At 35.7% G+C, this 18366-nt stretch overlaps 1 protein-coding gene across 5 annotated transcripts in view; it reads right to left on the bottom strand.

Annotated features, from left to right (window-relative positions):
- The window catches only part of DYNC2H1 (dynein cytoplasmic 2 heavy chain 1), a 367303-nt gene that overhangs the window by 109518 nt on the left and 239419 nt on the right, over positions 1–18366 (bottom strand). For all 5 annotated transcript variants that reach the window (XM_051820199.2, XM_002708539.5, XM_051820207.2 and 2 more), the window contains 2 exons: positions 15881–16089; positions 11852–11956 (listed from right to left, as the gene is read on the bottom strand). In XM_051820199.2, coding sequence (XP_051676159.2) covers positions 11852–11956; positions 15881–16089 — 314 coding nt within the window. The remainder of the gene's footprint in view (positions 1–11851; positions 11957–15880; positions 16090–18366) is intronic.

The raw sequence follows: 18366 nt of genomic DNA, 5'->3' as shown, positions 1-18366 counted from the left end.
AGAAATTGAATCAGTAATAAAAGCCCTCCCAACAATGAAAATCTGAGGACCGGATGGATTCCCTGCTGATTTCTACGAGACATTTAAAGAAGAACCACAATTCTTCTCAAACTATTCAGAACAATCGAAAAAGAGGGAATCCCCCCTAATAATTTCTATGGAGCCAGCATCATCTTAATCCCAAAACTTGAAAAAGATACAGCAGAGAAAGAGAATTACAGACCAATATCCCTGAATAACATAGATGCAAAAATCCTCAATAAAATTCTGGCCAATAGAATGCAACAACATATCAGAAAGATCATCCACCCAGACCAAGTGGGATTTATCCCTGGTATGCAGGGATGGTTCAACATTTGCAAATCAATCAATTTGATACACCACATGAACAGATTGCAGAAGAAAAGCCATATGATTATCTCATTAGATGCAGAGAAAGCATTTGATAATATATAACAGCCTTTCATGATGAAAATGCTATGCAAATTGGGTATAGAAGGAACATTCCTCAATACAATCAAGGCAATTCATGACAAACCTACAGCCAGCATCATATTGAATGGGGAAAAGTTGGATCTCATTTCCAATGAGATCTGGTACCAGACAGGGATGCCCACTCTAACCATTGCTATTCAATATAGTACTGGAAGTTTTAGCCAGAGCTATTAGGCAAGAAAAAGAAGTTAAAGGGATACAAATTGGGAAGGAAGAAGTCAAACTGTCCCTCTTTGTAGATGATATGATTTTTTATTTAGGGGATCCAAAGAACTCTACTAAGAGACTATTGGAACTCATAGAAGAGCTTGGCAAAGTAGCAGGATATAAAATCAATGCACAAAAATCAACAGCCTTTGTATACACAGGCAATGCCATGGCTGAGAAAGAACTGCTAAGATCAATGCCCTTCATAATAGCTACAAAAACAATCAAATACCTTGGAATAAACTTAACCAGGGATGTCAAAGATCTCTATGTTGAGAATTACAAAATCTTAAAGAAAAATAGAAGAGGATGTAAAAAAAAAATCTTCCATGCTCATGAATTGGAACAATCAAGATCATCAAAATGTCTATTCTCCCAAAAGCAAATTACAGATTCAATGTGACACTAATCAAAACACCAAAGACATTCTTCTCAGATCTGGAAAAAAGTTTGCTGAAATTCATATGGAGACACAGGAGACCTCCAATAGCTAAAGCAATCTTGTACAACAACAATATAGCCAGAGGCATCATAACGCCAGATTTCAAGACATACTACAGGGCAGTTATAATCAAAACAGCATAGTAATGGTACAGAAACAGATGGATCGACCAATGGAACAGAACAGAAACACCAGAAGTGAATCCAATCATCTACAGCCAACTTATATTTGATCAAGGATCTAAAACCAATTCCTGGAGCAAGGACAGTATATTCAACAAACAGTGCTGGGAAAACTGGATTTCCGCATGCAGAAGCATGAAGCAAGACCCCTACCTTACACCTTACACAAGAATCCACTCAACATGTGTGGTGGAATGAGAAGGCCATGCCAGGGTGGCCACTGGCAAGCGAGCGTCAGTTACTCAGGAATGGCTTTGAAACCCACCTGGCAACAGAGCCTGCCTGGCAACAGGCTGTGATTGGATGGCTTTGGAAACTGCCTGGCAACAGGCTGTGATTGTATGGCTTTGAAACTGCCTGGCAACAGGCTGTGATTGGTTGGGGCATAGACCGCCCCTTGACCAGATTGGCTGGTCTTGGCTATATAAGATGTTGTACCAACTGAAATAAAAGTGTCTGCGGGCTGCTCGCCTCAAGCCTGCTTTCACCCGACTCCCGGGGTCTGTGTGGTGACTCTGCGCCTCTTGCCCCGCCACACTGCTCCTCTCAGAAACGAATCCACTGCAACATTGAGAAATCAACGGCAACAAACATGGATTAAATATCTAAGCCTACAACCCGACACCATCACATTATTAGAAAATATCGGAAAAACCCTTCAAAATACAGCCACAGGCAAAGACTTCTTGGAAAAGGCTCCAATGAAATGGACACTATGAGAAACAAAGACTTGATCAGCCCTTGTCCTGACTGTCAAAGAACAACTTACTCTTTTATCCCTTTTAGTATTCTTTTTGTTCTACTTAATACCATTTGTTGCCGGTGCCGCGGCTCACTAGGCTAATCCTCTGCCTTGCAGCGCCGGCACACCAGGTTCTAGTCCCGGTAGGAGCGCCGGATTCTGTCCCGGTTGCCCCTCTTCCAGGCCAGCTCTCTGCTGTGGCCAGGGAGTGCAGTGGAGGATGGCCCAAGTACTTGGGCCCTGCACCCCATGGGAGACCAGGATAAGTACCTGGCTCCTGCCATCAGATCAGTGCAGTGCGCTGGCCGCGGCGGCCATTGGAGGGTGAACCAACGACAAAGGAAGACCTTTCTCTCTGTCTCTCTCTCACTTTCCACTCTGCCTGTCAAAAAAAAAAAAAAAAAAACAAAAAAAAACAAACAAACAAACAAACAAACAAACAAAAAAAAACAAACCACCATTTGTTGAACTCTTTAATACACAATTATTCTTAGGTATTTAACTTTAACTGAAAAGTGATCCCTGTTAAATGTAAGAGTGGGAATAAGAGAGGGAGGAAGTGTACAGTTTGGTAAATACTCAAATTTACCCCTAATGGTAGAGCTAGAAGCATACCAGAGGATTCCAAATCAATCCCATCAAGGTGGCATGTACCAATGCCATCTTATTAGTCAAAGTGATCAGTTTCAGTTCATAATTGATCATAATGATAGGATTAAGCATCAAAGGGATCACATAAACAAGACTAGTATCTGTTAATAATCACTGATAGAATTAAAAAGGAGAGAACGATCCAACTTGGGAAGTGGGATACACAGCCCGAAACAGCACTCTGTCCTCAGAATCAGCCCTTAAGGCATTTGGATCTGGCTAAAAAGCCCATGAGAGTTTCTCAGGAGTGGAAAGCCAAGACACTGTGGCAAAAAAATGACCTACATGAAAGATCTCTGAGTGAGATCCCAGCAGAAAGAACAGGCCATCTAAGAAGGAGGTACCTTTCTCTGAAGGGGGGAGAGAACTTCCACTTTGACTATGGCCTTATCTAAGGTTGGAGTTGGCTAACTCAAGAGGCTTCCACAGCCTTGGCAGCTCATGACAAGAGCCTTGGGTGATTACTGATGCCATAAACAAGAGTGTCAATTGTTAAATCAACAATGGGAGTCACTATACACTTACTCACCATGTAGGATCTCTGTCCTTAATGTGTTGTACCATGTGAATTAACAGTATAACTACTACTCAAACAGTACTTTATACTTTGTGTTCTTGTGTGGGTGCAAACTGTTAAAATCTTTAATTAGTATATACTAAGTTAATCTTCTGTATATAAAGATAATTGAAAATGAATCTTGATGAAGAATGGGATGGGAGAGGGAGTGGGAGATGGGATGGTTGCGGGTGGAAGGGAGGTAATAGGGGAAAAAAAAACCACTATAATCCAAAAGTTGTACTTTCAAAATTTATATCTATTAAAGTTAAAAAATTATGCTAGCAATTAACCTTCAAATTTTGGCAATAAAAAACCCATCATTACATTTTAATAATTATGACACTTTTAAATAATTTTTTCTGTGGAATTGCTATTCAGTTTGAAAAAAAATTCTGGAACCTCAAAGCGTATTTAGAAAAAAATAAGTGAATAGCAGCTGGTACTTTAGGAAAAATATGTAGCTCTTAGAAGAACACATACATATAGTTTTTATAGAAGTAAGGGTAATCAGAAGTTTGATCAATAACAGTTCCCTACCAAAACCTGCTACCATTTTTGAGTAACAGAATTAGTCTACTATGACCACTTTCTAACTTACCTAATTTCCTTTTAAGTCTTACTTCTCTGTTATTTACTCTCTGCAAGTCATAATCTACCAGTGTGATCATTATTTTCACAGCTCAGAGTTCAAAATCATCCAGTTCACCTCCACCCCAGATACCTTCCAGTCTCATATCCTGTCACTTTCCTTTCCCTCACTGTGCTTCAACCACATCTGCCTCATTTCCATCTCTCCAACTGAGTAAGCAGAAATGGTCCATACACAAGGAAAGGATATTCAGCCTCATTAGTAATCAAAAATGCAAATTAATAGTGCAATAAATTACCATTTTAATCTACCAGATTGGCCAAAAGGAAGTTACCCAAAAATACGTTGTTGAGATTTAAAAGATGTAGATATTACATTCTGCTGGAACAAAAGTAAATTAGCACACCCACTAAAAACAATTTGACACAGTAATTCTATTCCTTAATATATACTCTAGGGAAATTTTTGCACATATGCACTGGGAGACATATTTACAAGTATTCACAATAGCACTGCTTTGTAAGTAAAAAAAGGTGGAGTGACTCAAATGCTCATCAATAAGTGAACAGATTAAAGAAAACTGCTATAGTTACATAAAGAAAAACTGAAGAGCAATAATAAAGAATGAAACCACGGCCAAACCAACAACAGGAATAGATCTAAGAAAAACAAAGCTGGGGGGAAAATAAAATTTCTTAAATTCCTCATGGAATATAGTGTTTCATTAGATGAAAATAAGCAAAAACAATATATTTTAAGCACAAGTGTGTGTGTGTGTGTGTGTGTGTAAGAGAAAATGGACATATATAATAAAATATTTTTGACGGTATAAGCTATAAAAAAAAAAAAAGGTTTAGCCAAGTCTGTTGGTAGCTCCTTCAGCAGAAACACAAGGGAGATGACAGAAGAGAATCACATCAGTTGATGTAAGATCCTGACAGTACCTTAGTTCTCAGGTTAAGTTACAATGGAATCCACGAGCCAGTATCAGACTTTCAATGTTTTACTTACATGTATATATAATTGCATTATATGTAATACTTAATATAGTAATTTTACAATTCTTTACATGTATCAAATGCAATATTTTGAAAAAGACAGCAAAATGTCAGAATAAGAACACACAAAGGTTTTAATGAGCCTTATGGAAAATAAAGCAGGTTAAGAGACCAAGTTCAGAAAAACCAGGCTCTAATTCTAGGCCTCCTGTTTATCACTGTATGACGGACATAGCTTTCTAAATAAGTTTTGAATACCCTGTTCCAACAATACCTTACTGAAGTTACTTTTTTTAAATTTGGTCTATGTTCCATTTAAAAACATTTGGTCACACTGTAAAAATGAATTCAATGTGGGTGGTGCTGTGGCATAGTAGGCTAAATAAGACTCCTCCTGCAGCACTGGCATCCCCTATGGGCACTGATTCATGTTTCAGCTGCCCCATTTCCAGTCTAGCTCCCAGCTGATGGCCTGGGAAAGCAATGGAAGATGGCCCAAGCTTGGACACTTGCACCCAAGTGGGAGACCCAGAAAAAGCTCAAGGCTTGAGGCTTTGATACAGACCAGCTCCGGCTGTTGTGGCCATTTGGGGAGTGAACCAGAGGATGAAGACTTCTCTCTCCCTTTCTCCCTTTCTCCCTTTCTCTGTCCATAACACTGCCTCTCAAATAAATCTTTTTAAAAATGATTTAGAAATGTTGATTTTATTATTGAGGTACACCAAAGAAATCTTTACAGTTTCTTCTAACTCTAGCATAGATGCTCTCAAAATCTCGGGTGTCTCAGAGTCACCCAAAAAGCTTGTAAAAGATACAGATTCCAAATTTCATTGTAAACAGCCTGCTTTTACACTCCAGGGATAGAATTATGAATCTAAAATTTAAACAACTTAGTCCAGATAATATGATATTATGACACTAGTTACTTATATCAGAGTTAAGAGAAACTGTCCAGGGTTTAATTTATTTTTATTCCCAGAAATCTTTTTAAGGTATGCAAATGTCATGCATTTCATAAATACAAGTTTAGGAATATAGTGATTCTTCCCATCCTCCCTCCATCCTCCTTAATCCTCTCTCTCCTATCCCATTATTTTTCACTAAGATATATTTTCAATTTAATTTTATTCAAATACGATTTATTCAAATACTCATACTAAGTAATGAGTTCAACAAATAGTATAAAAAAAGTTTGTCAATACTCAAGACAAGGGCTGTTCAAAGTCATCACATCTCAAAGTGTCAATTTCAAATGTATAGATTACCTTTTAGGTGCTCTATTGGTTACAGGGTTTAATTTAGCTGGAAAGGCAACTAAGATAATTTAAGGATGGCTTTACATCTACATCTGCAACTGTGGATTAACAACTAATTTAAAAGGAAAGAAAAGAAAAAAGAAAATAATGAAGCTTAAATGTTGCTTTTTACAACAACAGAAGACAAATCTAGCAAAGGGAAATACAAAGCAATGGAATGCTATGAATTGGGCCATGCACCTCTTGCAAAGATTTTGACTGAAGTGATTCAACAAAGAAGCATAGTAAACATATAATAGCAGAGTTTTACTGGTGCAGGTAAGTTATTGAACACAGTTATTGAATACAGCAGCTTTCAAAATAAGCAAGTAGAAAATATTTCATTCTGATTCATGTTGGTTTGAATGATTCACAATATGAATAAAGCTTTTGTCTTACTGACTTTATATACCTAATTTCTACATTCTTGTTGAAGCTTTAACTTTGTAAATGTGATGAACTGTCTTCATGCTTCATATGGATATAATTTGTTGTAACTATAATTTTTTTATGCTATTACTTTGTTTGCACTTGGCAGAGTCAATCAACAGCTCTAAGCAACAATCTGATCCCCATCAGCAACAAGGCCAGTGCAGTAGTTGCAACCGAAATATTCTAGCCAAGTAGTAGTTATGTTGACTGCCTCTTTAATACAGTCTCAGAATCTGAGTTTCAGATATCATTGTAAATTTAAGTTATCTATGTATGAAGCTATTCAGGTAAATAATGGACACAAATGCTTCTTAAGTCTTTTAAGTAATATTTTCCATAGAATGTGATGGTACTTCTGAAGAATACAAAATCAGTGAAACCACTTCATTAAACACAAAATTACTGAACTGTTTTGGCACAAAATCTGACTTGCACACAATTATTTTATTTTAGCTATAAAGGAGTTTAACAATCTGAGGGATAACTGAAGGCTAATGTAAAGGTTTCCTATTCATAAGAAACTGAATAGTAAAATCTTTTACTGTCAAGACTCTATTACATTTTCTTAATTTTGTAAAGATTTCATGTATTTCTCTTCTAGGCTTCCTTATATGCAAAAATACGTATTTGTAAATAGATTCGATTTTAATTATTTTTTCAAAGGGTCATGAAAACACACAAAAATAATTTTTGCCTAGAAATAGATCTTTTTGCTTTCTCCATGTAATTGAGGCTTTGTGGAAAGTGGAACTTCTATGAAGAAAAGCTATGGAATCTCATGAAACAATAGAGCCCCCAATCAAGGGTTTATATGTTCCCTATGAGTGCACAAAACAGTAGTATTCATTAACACATATAACTTCCAGTTCAGTAACTTACGACAAATGTAGTCTGTGGGAAAATAAGCCCTTATTGGGCTTGAATTTATGAGATAATGCATACAAATGCTTAGCACAAATCCTATTATAATAAAAAAAAACGTACTAAAAGTCATCTTAATTATCTTTATCATATATACTGATTAAAGTGATAGTACTAGATATACTGTAAAACCGTAAGTGACTTTATATGGGAAAAGAGAAATATCAGTTTAGAGATCTAAGTAAAGTTATCTGACATAACTTGGTTTCTAATAAATTATGTTCAGAACAGTAACAGTGCATCACATAATTCTAGTACTATAAAATTTATCATTGTTGAGACTAAAAGATTTCTTTTATAGGATTCCATGTTAAAAACTAATTTTCAATTACATGGTTTTTTCGTCTTTGTTACTCTGGTAACCACAGGTATGTTTTCTCCCCCCAACACATCCGATTTTTCCTCCTTCAGTCTTAGTTACTAGTATTTGCACAGTTATTAGCTTTTTCACACTCTTACTTCTGAATGCAGTAGAAGCCTGTTACTAAAACTTTCATGTACATCAACGTAGGCAGCTCTGTGTTGCAGTAGTTAATTAAAATGATCAAAAAACATCTTAGGGGCAGACATCATAGTAGAGTTCAGCCACTGCTTTGGACACCCAGATCCCTTATCAGAGTGCTGATGCAAGTCTCAGCTATTCCGTTTCTACCCTGCTAATGCTCCTGGAAGAAGCAGATGACAGCTCAAGTACCTGGGTCCCTGCCACCCATATAAGAGACTTGGATGGTGATTCAGCCTCCTGGATTCTGTCAGGGCCAGCTCTGGCTGTTTTAAGTATTTGGGGAGTAACCAATGGATGGAAGAATTCTCTCTCCTTCACACTCCCCCTTTCAAATGAAAAAATCAATCTGTTAAAAAAGAATATATGTTAACCTATCAATTTTCAGTTTGTCTATTCCTTCCATTCCCTATTTCTCCATTTTTAAAAGCGAAATTTTAATACTGAGCAAAAAGAATCATAAAATGCCAAAATATTCATTAAAAAGGCATTACTAGATACCAAATCAAGGAAATGACAAGGTAAAATTAGTGACATTGAAAAGTACTATTTGGGCCAGCGCTGTGGCACAGTGGGTTAAAGCCCTGGCATCCTATATGGGTGCCAGTTCTAGTCCCAGCTGCTGCTCTTCTGATCCAGCTCTCTGCTATGGACTGAGATAGCAGAAGATGGCCCAAGTCCTTGGGACCTTGCACCTGTGAGAGAGACTCAGAGGAAGCTCCTGGCTTCAGATCAGCACAGCTCCAGTTGTAGCGGCCAACTGGGCTGTGAGCCATCGGATGGAAGACCTCTATCTCTGTCTTTGCCTCTCTCTGTAACTCTGTCTTTCAAATAAATAAAATAAAATAAATCTTAAAAAAAAGATAAGTACTGCTTAAAGTCTTTTTCCAATGAAAAAAATTCAATTTTTTTATTCTCAAATTATAATTTATTTTGAAAATTTAGCAGACAAAAATTTTTAAAGCACTAATATACATCATAGTTACAGTTAAAATATTTTGTTTATGGAAGAGGAAAAATGATTATCAAAGTGAATAATTAAGGAACATTTGGATTTTCTAAAGTATCCTTTTCTGTCTCAAGAGTAACGTTGGGGCTGGCACTGTGGTGCATTATGTTAATTCTCAGCCTGAGGCAGTACCAGCATCCCATATGGGTGCTGGTTCTAGTCCTGGCTGCTCCATATGTATGTATACACACACACACACACACACACACATATACATATATACGTGTGTACATATACACACACACACTCCGTATGTATGTATGTATATATATACACACATATATGTACATATATGTACACACACAGAGAAAAAAACAAAATATATTGCAAATTTTAGGGAAACCACTGGAAAAAAAATAACATTATAGCCAAAGTTGCAGAGGTCTCTAGAAAATACCCTTCTTTCAGCAATACACTGCACTCTTTCACAGTAAGTCTTTATATTCTGCAAAAACATTAAGCTGTATTTAGTTTACTAGTTCTGCAAGCAAACAATCCTTCCATAGATCAAAAATTCTTTCACTTTAAGAAATTTTCTAACTTGAACATTTAAAAAAATTAAGTTGACATTTCTGAGGTAGTTAATGCTAGAGTTCAAAGCACAAACATTGAAGAGTTAAGTCATTGTTGGCAACTCATTTAATGAACTAGATGCTGACATTTAATTTCAATCAGTAAAAACACAATTATCAATTTCTTTTGTAATTTGCATTATATGGAAACACTAAAAAGACTATAAACCCAATTGTAAGGCTCACAATAATCACCACTCCTTAACAGCCAAGCACCGTTCTCCATCTGTAGCAGTCACCACTAAATTTACCACATTATCTGTACATTCCTTCTTCCTCTACTTACAGAATACACATAGTTTTACTCGACACATGGTTACCTACTTATGAGTCTGGAAAAGGGGCCAGCATTGTGGTGTAACAGGTTAAGCCACCCTTTGTAACACCAGTATCTTATGTGGGCACCAGTTCCAGACTGGCTGCTCTGCTTCCAATCCAGCTCTCTGCTAACACACCTGGGAAAACAGTGGAAGATGCCCCAAACACATTTCCCAAACCAAACACCAGGCATAAAATACAAACACTGAAAAGAACAAACTATGGAAGACAGACACCAAAGACGACACCCTGCCTGTAAAGCAGATAAATAATAGAGCAGACCATTTTACTGAGAAGAAAACCTCATCCCACATCTTATACAAAAATCAACTCAACATGGATCAAGGATCAAAACCTATGACCTGATTCCAGAAAATTACTAGAGGAAAACATTGGGGAAGTTCTGTAAGATATTAACAAAGGCAAAGATTTCTTGGAAAAGACCCCAGAAGCTAAGAAGCTTCTGGACTGCAAAAGAAACACTCAACAAAGTGAAGAAACAACCTATAGAATAGGAGACAATAATTGCAAACCATGAAACCAATAAAGAATGAAAAAACAGATCTATAAAGACTTCAAGAAAGAAACAAAGAATCCAGTTAAGAAGTGGGCTAAGAACATAAATGGGCATTTTTCAAAGTATGAAATTCAAATGGTCAACAGACATGAAAAGATGCTCAGCATCACTAGCCATCAGGTCAATACAAATCAAAACCACAATGAGGTTTCACCTCATCCCCATTAGAATGGCTACCATCCAATACATCAAAAATATAATGAATGCTGGCGAGGGAAGTGGAGAAAAGCTACTTTAATACACTGTTGGTGGGAATGTAAACTAGTACAACCCTTATGGAAGGCAATATGCAGAATCCTCATAGTTTTAACAGTTGACCCAGCTGTCCCACTCCTGGAAATTCACCCAAGCATATTGAAATTAGCAATACGAAAGTTTATTGCATTTTTATTGCAGTTTAATTCACAGTAGCTAAGAACAGAATTAACCCAGATGTCCACCAACTGATGACTATTTGAAGAAAAGGCGGTATATACACACTATGGACATCTACTCAGCCATACAAAAATTGACGTCCTGTCTTTTGTAACAAAATGGATGCAACTGGAAACCATTACGCTGAGTGAAATAAGCCAGTCTCAAAATGCCAAATATGATATATTTTCTCTGGTACGTGGTAGTTAATATAATAAAATTTATATAACAATGAAATACACATCTTATGACTTGACTGTTTTTAGCTCTTGTCTATATTCCTCTAGAACAGTGGTCTACTTTTTTATTTGTTGAATATTGTGGTTAATGGTGCATTAACCCCATGATTATAAAGTAAATTGAATTTATTTTGCAAAAATTAAAGAAATGAAAAGAAGGAAGTAAGATGCTTGAAGGAGGGAGGGAGAAAGGAAGGATACTAAGAAGATAACTATACATATCTATGAAATTTCTCTTTATATTAATAAAAAATTTAAAAGAAATACCAATGACATTCTTTACAGAATTAGGAAAACATTCCTGAAATTCATATAGAAACCCAGGCGACCCAGAGTAAAGAAATCCCAAGCAAAATAAATCAAGCTAGAGGCCTCACAAGAACATGTTGTGCTAAATTAAAAACAATTTAAATTAAGAGTTTGTAGAATCTGTACTATTAAATGAAACTGAGCCTGAAGGAAACATTAAAAAACATTTTTTAAAAAATTTCATTCCAGGTATATAAATTTCACATATTTCATATAAATAGATTCAGGAATATAGTGATACTTCCCATCCTAACCTCTCTCCCACCAACGTTCCCACCCTTCTTCCTCTTCTCTTTCCTATTTCTACTCTTAATTTTTACAAAGATTATTTTCAGTTACTTTATACTCAAAAGATTAACCATTTACTAAGTAAAGAAAATATGTATTTTTTACATTACCTGAGAACTGATCATGCGCTGTGATGAACGAGCAATATTGGCAGGTAGACCAAAGAAACTAGGTTTGTCATCTTCTGGAAGTTTTTCAATGACAGCACGATAGTCCTAAACGTAAAGAAGTGAAAAAAGCAGTTTTTCACCAAGGAATGAACTTATAACCACTGAAATCAGAAAGAATGAATACTGTGAATTGTTAGATTATCAATTATTCATAGCTTCAATTTTCTGAATATATCTTCTGTTGTATGATATAAACTCAATTATTAATGGGAAATATTCTCCATCATTAAACATCTTCTTACTTTGATACTATATTTTCTCCCCTTAAACCTTTCCTCACATATACAAAGGAACCTTGAATTGAAACATAGTTGAGTAGTTAAGCCTACTATCTATGATATTACATTAGATGTTTTAGGAAGGCCCTATTTTTTTTTCCTGTAACCCACTGAAGACCTTGTGTACAGTACAGAAGTTTGCTTATGCTTCTTTATACCAGCTTACATTCTGCTTACATTATATTAAGAAAAATTTTCAGCAACAATTTTTAATTTACAGAAACCCTGAAAACCTACAGATGTACTCTGGTGTGACACACTGCTTTGTAAGTCATTTTATCAGAAAACGACTCCACAGTGTCCAGGTTACTGGTGAGGTGTGATGAAACACGTCCGTAATCTTATAATTTCATTCAAAGAATTACTCTAAGCATCACATATATCTGACTTGCCGAACATTAATCTGGACATTTCTTCACTTATGACTCTAGATAAAAGAAGCATAGACCAAGAGGATCCATTGATTTTTGTTCAATGATGAGAATTGATTTGGCTGTCCACTTTTGTGAGGAGACAAGTTATACCATGTATTATACATGGGTCTATCCTGTGTTTGCTGAAGCAGGGGTGGGAAGACTTTCTGTGACTTCCTATCATGTTTTCTCATCCTTGGCAGCTGCCTCTGCAGTATTTTCTAGTGGACCCCAGAAGCCCAGCACCTAGAAATAAATCAAATTTTGGGAAGACATGCTGTCCCTTAAAGTTTTTCCTCTCCTTGAGTTCAACATTACATTTGTAATCTTCAAGAGTTCCATTACAATGTACACGAGCATATGTTTTTACATTTGTTTGAGTGTGTATACACGTGCAAGCACATGAATCTCTTTCCTATCAAATTCAGTTATGGAGAAGGTTAAACAGTGATTCCCATCAATCATCCTGGAAGTTTAAAGCTATTACTCTTTGTAGAATTACACATTTCATTCATTTCAAAACAGCTGTGAAATCTTATTGAAACTGCCTAGAGTCATCTATTTAGAACTATACACTGACATGTTGATGAAAATACTGGCAAATCCATATCTAAACTGATTTATACTCACTTGAACAAAAAAGAATATTTACTGTATGTTACCATTTACAACAGATGAAAAATTTCCAAAACTTATCTAGGCAGTTAGAAGTTAGGATGAGGTATCCTTTGTGCAAAATGTAGTAATTGCCAGTAGACCATAAGGAGAGTTTCTGGGGAGCTAAAAAGGTTGGTTCTTGATCCTAGTGCTAGCTACTACACTCATGTGTTCAATGAACAAAAGTTAATTGCATTGTATACTTACTATGTGAATATTTATGATATGCATATTTCCACATGAATTCTATTTTTCAATTTAAGCTCCAAATAGTAGAGATGAAAGTCTTATTAGGATACGCTATATTATATACTCTGCTCATTCACTCTTAAGGTTCTCCTGCTAGAATGTAAATTCCATAAATGTAATGTAAATTCCATAAATGTATCACTATATCCAAAATGTGCAGAACATAGATTTTACTGAGCATTAAATGTTTAATAAATATTATGAGATGAATAAGTGAAAGATAACACATAGGACACATGATAATGTAAGAAATCATTTAGCTAAATGAGAATATATTTAATGTTAACTTTGTATTTTGAAAATTACTGAAATGAATTCTTGAAAACTATTTAGATGAGAGAAGAAAACAAAAAGCAGAATTATATAATTGAATGTATGTATCTATAATTCATGAAGAAATGTATAATGATAATAGTCAATATAATAAAAGCATTACTTGGACATTTATAAATACAGATTTGTGGTAAAATAAGGTAGAATTGAAATCTTAGCCTAATGTTATTATTTTTCTGGAAAAGAGGCTTCCAGATCTCTGTGAGTGAGATCCAGCAGAAAGAACAGGCCATCTAAGGAGGAGGAACCTTTCTCTGAAGGGAGGAGAGAACTTCCACTTTCACTATGGCCTTGTCTAAATAAGATCAGAGTTGGTGAACTCAAGAGGCTTCCATAGCCTTGGCAGCTCATGACAAGAGCCTCAGGTGATACTGACATCATAAACAAGAGTGTCAATTGTAAAATCAACAACAGGAGTCACTGTGCACTTACTCCGTAATGTGTGAATTAATAGTATAACTACTACCCAAACAGTATTTTACACTTTGTGTGTCTGTGTGGGTGTGGGTGCAAACTGTTGAAATCTTTACTTAGTATATACTAAATTGATCTTCTGTATATAAAGATAATTGAAAATGAATCTTGATGTGAATGGGATGGGAGAGGGAGTGGGAGATGGGATGGTTGTGGGTGGGAGGGAGGTTATGGAGGAAAAGCCGCTATAATCCAAAAGCTGTACTTTGGAAATTTATATTTATTAAATGAAAGTTAAAAAAAAAAGAGGCATTCAAATAGTAATTCAAGACAAAAATCTACAGCTCATTAAAATACTCACATAAACAATAACATCACTGTGAAAGATAAAGTAGATTCCTTTTGTAAATTTAAAGCAGGTCTAAATATAAAAGACAGAAACTGAAGAAAGATACTTAAAATATTTTACTTTCTTTGTTGATTTTGTCTAGTTGACCTGTCCATTGATGAAAGTCCCCTATTACTATTGTATCGCAATCTATGTCTCCCTTAAGATACGTTAGCATGGTTTGAAATAGCCAGGTGCCCTGGTATATGACTGTAGTCATATCTTCCTACTGAATTGATCTCTTAAATCATTTCATAATGCTATTCTTCGTCTTGTTTAATAGTTTTTGTGTTAAAGTCTATTTTGTCTTATCAGGATGGCTACTCTTGCTCTTTTTTGCTTTCCATTAGCATGGAATATGTTTCCATCCTTTCACTTTCAGTACAGGTATATCTTTGTTGGAGAGGTGTTTTTCTTTTTAAGATTTAGTTTATTTATTTGAAAGAGTTACAGAGAAAGGCAGAGAGAGAGAAACAGGTCTTCTATCCACTGGTTAACTCCCCAAATGGCTGCAATGGCCAGAGCTGAGCCAATGCGAAGCCCAAAGCTGCTTCTGGGTCTCCCAAGTGGATCCAGGAGCCCAAGCACTTGGGCTATCCTCCGCTGCTTTCCCAGACCCATTTGCAGGGAGTTGGATTAGAAGCAGAATAGCCAAGGCTTGAACTGGCGCCCATATAGAATGTTGGTGCTGCAGGCTGGGGCTTTAACCTGCTGTGCCACTAGTGCATTTCTTGCAGGCAGCAAGTAAATGGATCTTCTTTAAATCCATTCAGCCACTCTATCTTTTAACTGGAAAATTTGGCTATTTACAGTCAAGGTTATTATTGATAAGTAATGACTTGGCCCTGCCATTTTTCCCTGAATATTCCTGTTGATTTATACTTTTGCTAGGATATTTTTCTGCCTTCACATTCTTTTGCATATTTTTTAAATTATCAGACAGAATACATTCATGTCTAACTGGAAACATATTCTCCTAATCCAGTTCTTCACCTCAGGTCTCCATTCTTTAAATTTCCAGGGCTATTCCTTTCAAGACTTACCTACATTCTAGTCTGTTAACATAAACCTTTAATAAGTACTCCAAAATACTTACATTTCTAGGATGTCTTACTAGGGTTTAAAGAATAAGACCATTTATTAATATAATAGTAATGTGTATTATGAATAATTCTTCATTTGTAAGTAAGTCAAAAATAAGAAATGATTCAAATAGATTGAAAATAGTTTTACTTACCAAAATGCTGCAAGATTTTGGCAGAGACATGGGATAAGAAAAGATGCTTTTCTTGTTCCTTTGGTTTAATATATCATCCACAGAAGAATTAAAAAACTGTTTTAGGTATGACTGAAGAACTCTAAGGTCAAAACAGTTATCTATACGTCCTCCATAAATAGCATTTTCAAGTAAACCATGTACAAATTCCCATTGTACATCTTTGGTACCTAAAATTTGAAATAATCTTATTAATTTCATTGGTAAAATATTAACCAAATTTCCGTCTTCAGCTACAGACATTGTAGACATGGGAGATATAGATCTTCATATCACTTAGTCTTCACAGCAAACATAGCAGCATTAGTTATATGCAGTTACAAGCAGATGGTGAAATCGAAGCATAGGGAGGTTGATTTACTAAAATGAACAAGTTACACAATTCCAGAGATATAGAATAGAAATGTGGTATTCTGAATTCAGAGCCTCCTTTTCCAAATAATGCTGCATACTTAAATTGGAAACTCCTTAAAATAAACTGTCCATAACATAATTTAAATACTTGAGGAAATATTCAATTCATAAAATATGATTAATAGGGAAATTCTCTAAAACACCTTCATATGTGATAGTCTCCAAAATCATTATAAAAAGTCAATTATCCATTTTCTACTCTACAAAAATATAAAAAATGCAACTTTTTTAGATTATTTCATTTTTTAGCAGATACCCTCATAGTCATAATTCAGTGATGTTAAAGTTTAAGAATTTCATTAAATAAAAGTTAAAAAAATAAAAAACTAAAAGAAAATAAGATGTCTTTTTACAAAATGCAATTGAAATCCAAGCAGTTTTTCATAATATAAATTTCCATGAACTTTTTGAAGACTCCTTGTATGGATCTCAGAAAATTTTGCACCAAAATAAACTTATCTTTTGATTTGAAAAAAGAAAAGAATTTTATTGCTAGTAAATATAGAGATTATATAAACTATTTATTGTTGTTGCCATTATTTTAGTTCTATTAAATTACTATAAAACTTAAAGATATTCACAAAAATTTATAGCCATGTTGCTCTACGCCTTGGGATATAGGTAATTTAGGTTGCCGTCTGCAAGGTAAGAGCACCTACATGATAGAGGAATAAAGTTGTTTCCTGTCTATATCAAATTATCAACAATGACTAAGAGATTTCATAGTTATTCATTAATAGTCACTTTATACTACCTAAGTAATGGATACATGAGTCATTGACAAGTCAAGCACTAACCAATGCAGAAACATTGGAGTACCTTACAACTTACGGAAGCAGCAATGTGTGAAGTACTTTATAAAAATTTTGGAAGAAAATGTTTCCTTCTTGAACTCATTACTCTAAAAGCAAATTTTTATCTTTTTCAGTATAAAATGAACACAATTTAAATTTTAACAATAGAAAAGTAGTAAGAGGCAAGAACATTAAATGTACTAAATGTTAAAGGCTTCTAATGATTTTTCTTATTTATAGTTCTCAACAACTAAAAAAAAAAGAGGTACAAACTACTATTATTCCTACTTTACAGATCAGGAAACTTGGGTTTTAAGGTAAAAGAACTTACTCTCAGTCACATGACCATTAATCCTTCTACCAATTGTCCCCAATAGATTTTTTTGTTTGTTTTTAAGTCTGCCTAACTTAGTGGTCTCTTGATTGCAAAATTCCCTGCTATCATAAGATTATATTCTTAGCCAGCGCCGTGGCTCACTAGGCTAATCCTCCGCCTTGCGGTGCCGGCACACCGGGTTCTAGTCCCGGTCAGGGCTCTGGATTCTGTCCTGGCTGCCCCTCTTCCAGGCCAACTCTCTGCTGTGACCAGGGAGTGCAGTGGAGGATGGCCCAAGTACTTGGGCCCTGCATCCCACGGGAGACCAGGATAAGTACCTGGCTCCTGCCATCGGATCAGCGCAGTGCGCCGGCCGCGGCGGCCATTGGAGGGTGAACCAACGGCAAAAGGAAGACCTTTCTCTCAGTCTCTCTCTCATTGTCCACTCTGCCTGTCAAAAAAAAAAAAAAAAAAAAAAAAAAAGAAGAAGAAAGAAGGAAAGAAAAAAAAAAAAGATTATATTCTTGTCTATATTCCTGACAAACAGTGCTCGTTCTACTTACTACTTGTTGAATTATTTATTTAGTGGAAGATTAAATTTGTGATTAGAAAGTAAATTGAAATTAGATAATCACAACAATTATAGGAAAAACAAGGAAGGAAGGAAGAGAGGGAATGGGAGCTAGTGAGCAAAGGTGGAATAAAGGGTGGGAAGTTTCCTTATTCTCTTAAAACTGTGTATTGGAGGGCTGGTACCATCGTGTAAGGTAAAGCAGTGTTGGCATCCCATATGGGCGCTGGTTCAAGTCCCAGCTGCTCCACTTCTGATCTAGCTCTCTGCTAAAGCAGTAGAAGATGGTCCAAGTCCTTGGGCCCCTGCACACAATGTGCCGGAGCCACCTAGGAGAAGCTCCAGGCTCCTG

Source organism: Oryctolagus cuniculus, chromosome 1 (genome assembly GCF_964237555.1).
Source record: "Oryctolagus cuniculus chromosome 1, mOryCun1.1, whole genome shotgun sequence".
Lineage (NCBI taxonomy): Eukaryota > Metazoa > Chordata > Mammalia > Lagomorpha > Leporidae > Oryctolagus > Oryctolagus cuniculus.
The sequence above is the reverse complement of the archived record's forward strand: the minus strand, read 5'-3'. Positions and strand labels throughout refer to the sequence as shown.